At 28.6% G+C, this 6,807-nt stretch overlaps 1 protein-coding gene across 1 annotated transcript; it reads right to left on the bottom strand.

Annotated features, from left to right (window-relative positions):
• Positions 1 to 1,447: 1,447 nt before the first annotated feature.
• Positions 1,448 to 6,356, bottom strand: LOC108567569 (GATA zinc finger domain-containing protein 14-like). The gene is made up of 16 exons (XM_017928109.1): positions 6,346 to 6,356; positions 6,182 to 6,274; positions 4,877 to 5,033; positions 4,505 to 4,825; positions 4,395 to 4,442; positions 4,307 to 4,336; positions 4,145 to 4,198; positions 3,817 to 3,888; positions 3,362 to 3,433; positions 3,045 to 3,116; positions 2,869 to 2,937; positions 2,561 to 2,632; positions 2,426 to 2,497; positions 2,267 to 2,338; positions 1,941 to 2,015; positions 1,448 to 1,851 (listed from the first exon to the last, which is right to left on the bottom strand). The coding sequence occupies exons 2-16, from the start codon at positions 6,234 to 6,236 to the stop codon at positions 1,785 to 1,787; spliced, it is 1,308 nt and encodes a 435-aa protein (XP_017783598.1). The 5' UTR covers positions 6,237 to 6,274; positions 6,346 to 6,356; the 3' UTR covers positions 1,448 to 1,784.
• Positions 6,357 to 6,807: the final 451 nt, after the last annotated feature.

Here is a 6,807-nt window from a genome sequence, read left to right as displayed (position 1 = left end):
TAACTTACAGAGAGATTTCTGTGTGGTTGAAAAATAGGTGCAAGAAATTCATTTGAATGCGTGAGCTGTGGGCGTTTTTGGGGTGGCGTATGAGTGGGGACAGATGCGACTGTAGAAATTTAATTTAAAATTGTCTGGTACCAAGGGAACAAGAAAAACCGCGCGCTGCTTTAGGTTGCATATTCTGTGGAAGGTCCTCGGGCCTTCATGTTTAAAATTCATTCCGGCATTAATGTGGAATCGCTTCAGATTTCAATTAATTCCGCAGCCTTCGGTCTTGGTCTCCCTCTGCGTTCCAATGGGCTCACACGCAGCTTCCATCCCATCATCCCCCCAGCATCTCTCATTGTGGCCATCCTCCCAGTCCGGGGGCGGCATTGCTTCGACGTCCCCACAATATACGACCGTTTAATAGTCTTCTCCGTCTCTCCATCCCCCCTATCACCGTTCAGGGGGGCAAGTACAGCCCCACAGGCTCCAATTCCGAATATATATTGGATAAGTTTAAATCTCGAGATGCCGTTTAAAATCCCCGCACCTAAGCGATTTATACGGAAAGAGCCGCACATATCAAAGCTCAAAAGGGAATCGGAGGAAAAACCGATCAGGGTAACTTTTTTTTTCTTCTTCATCCAAAATACGAGCGCGTACGAAGGAGAGAAAGAGTGAAGGAAGGAGAAAATAACATGCTTTCCACAAATACAAATTGGCTTTTTCATGAAGTACGTAGAAAAGCTTTCATACTTTTGATTCGGCCCAAAGTAGGAATTCTAATACGCTCCGTGAAAGATTTCCTCCCGTTTGAAAGGTCAACGGAGTGAAAGAAGAAAAATAATGTACGCTTTAAAAAAATATACTTTTTCAACACAAATAAACACAGTTTAAAATCACATGTAGTTTTTAAAAGAAGACACATCTGAATAAATCTTCGTTCTCCTTCAATGCACTTTCGATCTATTCATTTTCCTCATGTACTGTAACCCATATTTAAAGAAAAAGTATATCACTAAATATTACAATCTAAAATATCTTAATGAAAAATTAGTGTGTAACATATAAGTAAATAACAAAAATATTATTATACTTGCAAAACAGTTTGAATTAATTTGAAACAAAAAAATATAGTTTATATATTTTTTGTCTGAAGTTTGTTTTAGATTTAATTATGGATAATTAAATTATAAATTAAATTAATGTGAAATAATTGTAAAGAAAAAATGTGTGGACGTTGGTTACTATTAAAAGTAAGAATAATTCAATTATTCATTGAATAAGAAACAAAACTAAGTACGAATTATTCGGAAAGAAAGAAATGTTGTTGCCATGTAAAGTAAGGATAATAAAATTCTCCTTAAAAAAGAAATCAACTGCGGATGTATGTAATAAGGAAGGCAATTAATGTAATTAATATCCTTGAAATAAAGGGAGTGAAAGAAGGAAAATAATATACGCTTTAAAAATAATATATTTTTTTAACATAACATCGGCTGGATATTCACCCAAACCCCTTTGCTGTGGAGCTGACTAACACAGAGAACCATCGCCGAAGATTGAAGCATTTCAAGCCCCAAGACCTACCAAATCGTTTTTAGAGTAGGTAGTTCGTGAGTGCGTGTGTCTTTAAAGAGATTATGTTAATGTTGGTTACTGGTCCAATCCCTTGACTTTTTTTTTATTTTTTTTGTTTTAATTGTCACCAGTCCAGTTCCAAAATAAAGGAAAAAAATAAACAATGTTACAAACATTTTAAAATTCACATCTAGTTTTTAAAAACAAGCAGCATCTTAATACATTTTCGTTCTTCTGCAACGCACTTTCGAATATCCTTTCATTTTCTTCACATATTCCAACCTTTAATTAAAGAAATAGTGTGTTATTAAAGATCATAATAAAAATATATATGAAAATAATAACGTGTATCATTGTATAAGTATCATCACCTTTGTGGGTTGTTAAAATCCATATTTTCCTTGTTATTATTATCATCGTATATGTTGGCCATTACGTACTGCAACCTTCAATTTAAGAAAAAAAAGTATTAAAGGAATATTATAAGTAAAATATAGCAATTACAAATTTCATAATTAGAAATTATTGATGTTCATTAGTATCAGTTTAGGTTGATAAAATAATTTATTTCTTTCAAAATTGTTACTATAATCAAATCTGTGCTCTGTTCGGCAACCTTCAATTTAAGAAAACAGTGAATCACTAAATGATATAAATATCATAATAATAAATAATTAAGTATCATTAACTATCATACCTATGTGGGTCGCTACAATGTAGATTTTCCTTGTAACTATCTTCGAATGTGTTGACCTTAACGTTATGCAACCTTCAATTTAAGAAAAAGTATATCACTAAATGTTACAAAAATAAATATGATAATAATAAATGATTAAGTATCATTAACTATCATTACCAATGTGGGTTGCTATAATATAGATTTTCCTGGTAACTATCTTCGAATGTGTTGACCTTAACATTCTGCAACCTTCAATTTAAGAAAAATTATATCACTAAATGTAATAAGTATAGATATCATTAAATATATTACCTGTGTGGGTTGCTACAGTCTACATTTTCCGTGTTACTTTCATACAATTTCTCAGTCTTCACGTACTTCAAGCTTAAATTTAAGAAAATGTATCATTAAAAATCATAATTAAAATTTCATAAGAAATAGTGAATAGTCCCATTATCTGTTTAAGTTCATAGAATCAATATTTTCAGTGCTCTAACACATTCGATGATAGTATCAAATCTTTTGGAATATATATCACAATAATATATTTCATCTCATTGTTAAAAATATCATGACAACAAAAATATTAAGTATCAGTATCATAAATAAAGATTCATTACCTGTGTGGGTTGTTAATATCTATATTTTCCTTGTTATCGTCGAATCCGTTGGCTCTAACGTTCTGCAACCTTCAATTTAAGAAAATGTGTATCACTAAATATTACAAATAAAAATATAACAATAGAAAATATCATTATAAAAAGTAATATCTATAGGTATTATTAACTTTCATTACCTGTATGGGTTGCTCCAGTCTATATTTTCCGTGTTACTTTCACATAATTTCTCAGTCTTCACGTACTTCAAGCTTAAATTTAAGAAAATGTATCATTAAATATCATAATTAAAATTTCATAAGAAATAATGAATAGTCCCATTATTTGTTTAAGTTCATAGAATGTACGTTTTCAGTGCTCTAACAGATTCGATGATAGTATCATATCTATTGGAATATATATCACAATCAAATACTTTATCTCACAAATAAAAATATAACTATAGAAAATATCATTATAAAAAGTAATATCTATAGGTATCATTAACTATCATTACCTGTATGAGTTTCTCCAGTCTATATTTTCCGTGTTACTTTCACATAATTTCTCAGTCTTCACGTACTTCAAGCTTAAATTAAAGAAAATGTATCATTAAATATCATAATTAAAATTTCATAACAAATAATGAATAGTCCCATTATTTCTTTAAGTTCATAGAATCAACGTTTGCAGTGTTCTAACAGATTCGATGATAGTGTCATATCTATTGGAACATATATCACAATCAAATACTTCATCTCACAAATAAAAATATCATAACAAGAAAAATATTATGTATCAGTATCATAAATGAAGTATCATTAACTGTGTGGATTGTTAATATCTATATTTTCCTTGTTATCATCGAATTTGTTGGAAAAAGTGTATCACTAAATGTTACAAATAAAAATATAACAATAGAAAATATCATTATAAAAAATAATATATTTAGGTATCATTAACTATTATTACCTGTATGGGTTGCTACAGTCTATATTTTCCGTGTTACTTTCACATAATTTCTCAGTCTTCACGTACTTCAAGCTTAAATTTAAGAAAATGTATCATTAAATATCATAATTAAAATTTCATAAGACATAATGAATAGTTTCATTGTCTATTTAAGTTCTTAAAATCAATGTTTTCAGTGTTCAGATTCGGTGATAGTATCTATTGGGACCTATATTACACTAAAATATTTCATCTCACAATTAAAAATAAAATAAAATAAAAACATATTAAAAATATATTATAATAATAAAAATATCAAGCATCAGTATCATAATAGAAGTATCATTACCTGTGTGGGTTGTTAATATCTATATTTTCCTTGTTATCATCAACGGTTTGCAAGCTTCAATTTAAGAAAAAGTATATCATCAAATGTTACAATTAAAAATTAAACTATAAAAATTATCATAACAAAATAAAAATGAGTATCGATTTAATAAACTAATATTACCTATTTCTGTTAATCTTCACGTATTTCAGGCTTAAAATTAAGAAAATGCATGTGAATAAAAAAAATAATAGTGTTTGAGAGTAATTACCTGTTTAGGTTGATAAAATCAATATTTCTCGTATTACAATCTTCGAATCTGAAGGAAGAAATATCTCAATTAAAAATATCACAAAACTAAAAATTATGTTTTAATATTACATGTGCTTGTTGCTACAGTCTTTATGTTCAGACCCATCAAATCTGTTGCAAATAATAGGAATTTGGTACTGCTGTATTGCGGCTTCTTTATTAGTGTAACAATCGAGCTGTGCTTTCGAAATTGCGTAAGTGCCCCAAGGGGTTAACATTGCCCCTTTCACTTCGGGACCCTCAACGGGTATCATTGCATCCCTGGGAATACCCGAGGACACTTTAACCCTTTTTTCCAATAGACAATCTTGTACCCAGTGCCCTTTCCTGTAGCATTTAGAACAGGTGTATATCTCCGGAACTTTGCCGCGTGATTTTGGAGCTTTTAATCTAAAAAAAATCGTCTATATAATGACGAAATAAAAAACGAGAGCCTTTTACTTATCAAGGTGATCTTCCACATCTTTGATGGAATATTCCATTATTTGATCTTTTTGGGATTTCCATATTTTTTTACGGGTCTTTCCTATTAACAATGGTCTGCGAGCTATATGAACGGCGACATTCTTCATGATCATTGTTTTATCATCTTCATATACTGAAATAAATATAATTAATGATATTTGCAATTATTTAAAATATATAGTGTAAAAGCCTAGACTGTGTAAATAATTAATTTAGGTTGAAATAAAATAATATAATTAAACCTAACGTACATTAGATTCAGTTAAAGTTACCATTATTTTCTAATATCAAGGTTGTTCTATGCCACGAGTAAAGTCAGGATAGGTTCACTAAAATAGTAGTAGGTTAGGTCAGGTTAGCATTCAAGTTAAATTATGGCTTTGATTTTATTTTTTTTATAACTTTAATTAAGAAATATATAATAAAAGTGTCAATATTTAACTACGTAAATTCGGATTTAAATGGTTGTCTTAGATTAGATTCTATTAGATTATTGTGACTAGTTTTTGGCATTTCTTATAGATATTAAGTAAAGCTTTAATTATAAATTGGGCCTGTCAAAATTAATAGGTTAAGTTAAGGTCTAAGGCTACATTAAATTAACTATTATTTAATACACGTAGTAAACTGTTTACGTTACATGAAGTCAGATAGATTTAGGTTATGCTGGTGTTTATTCTTTAATTTGAATAGCAAAATTGTAGATTTTGTAAGATAAGTTAAGAAATAAATGTTAAACAGGTATCAAATTTATATTAAAATTCCGAAACTTTGGTACAAACCAACTTTATCTAATGTACATAGGTAAAGTTGTCAACTCATTGCTAGATATGAGCTTTTATTATGAATTTTAAGTAAAATATATAATACACATTACTTGACAAGTAATTTATAATTGACAACTTCCAACAGTATTTTGGAAATACGAAATTAGTTATGGTAACCATGAAGATCACGCATCATAAATGTCCATACGCATATGTACTTGGCAAGTATCGAATAATTTAGTACTTAACTGTTTTTATTACTTGGCAACTTCAAAAAGCATTTTGGAAATATGAAATTAGTTATAGTAACCATGGAGATCACTCATCATAAATGCCCATATGCATATGTACGTGGCAAGTATCGAGTAACATAGTACTTAACTATTTTTATTTATAAAAATATGATTTTTCTAATGTTATAATTGGTATGATGGCATTAGGATCAGTTGATAGTAATAATGATTCGAACACGAAAGTATTAACACGAATATTCATTTCAACATATAAAATATACCTTCACCACTATTTGAATTGATTATTTGGAATTCATAATCCATTATACTTCCCATGCGATTATCCAGCAGGATAGCTAATTTCAAGTCTCTCACTGAAATATAACTATCATAAATATTCACCTTCTTGAATTTAGACTCGCATTTCATTTTATAGTACACCCACATTCTGCTACTATTATATAAACGATTTGTAACTAAAATATATATTAAACAAACAAATAATCTAGATGATAAATGATCATTTGTAAATCAGAAATACAATTAATTAAACGATTTATAACTAAAATAATAAGTCTTGATTATAACAATCACAAATATCTTAATTAGTTAATTAAATTAGGATTTCATTTAAAACTATTTTTTCTCGCGGCAAAGCGATCTCGAAGTAAATCACAGTTATTCTGTAGAAAACAGATAAAAATATATTGAACTGAATGATATTTCTTCTTATTTATTAAAAACAGCTATAAAATATGAAAAAAAAGGTGTGTATATAAATACAATATTTCTATGTATACATTTAATCACAAGTGTATTCTTGATATATTAACTAAATTAAATAGTCACTAAAATACTGATATTTTTTTAACATTGTCTAAATGTCAAATTTATTTATATTATTGAA

This window comes from Nicrophorus vespilloides, unplaced genomic scaffold (assembly GCF_001412225.1).
Source record: "Nicrophorus vespilloides isolate i.1.1-1 unplaced genomic scaffold, Nicve_v1.0, whole genome shotgun sequence".
In the NCBI taxonomy this organism is placed as follows: Eukaryota; Metazoa; Arthropoda; class Insecta; order Coleoptera; family Silphidae; genus Nicrophorus; species Nicrophorus vespilloides.
The sequence above is the reverse complement of the archived record's forward strand: the minus strand, read 5'-3'. Positions and strand labels throughout refer to the sequence as shown.

What these genes read in the sequence shown, in the direction of transcription:
- LOC108567569 (XM_017928109.1), bottom strand. Translation starts at nt 6,236, where the DNA reads ATGGGAAGTATAATGGATTATGAATTCCAAATAATCAATTCAAATAGT. An exon ending in GACTGGAGCAACCCATACAG is followed by an intron (nt 2,938 to 3,044) that starts GTAATGAAAGTT and finishes CTTAAATTGAAG; the next exon opens with GTTGCAGAACGTTAGAGCCA. An exon ending in GACTGTAGCAACCCACACAG is followed by an intron (nt 2,498 to 2,560) that starts GTAATATATTTA and finishes CTTAAATTGAAG; the next exon opens with GTTGCAGAATGTTAAGGTCA.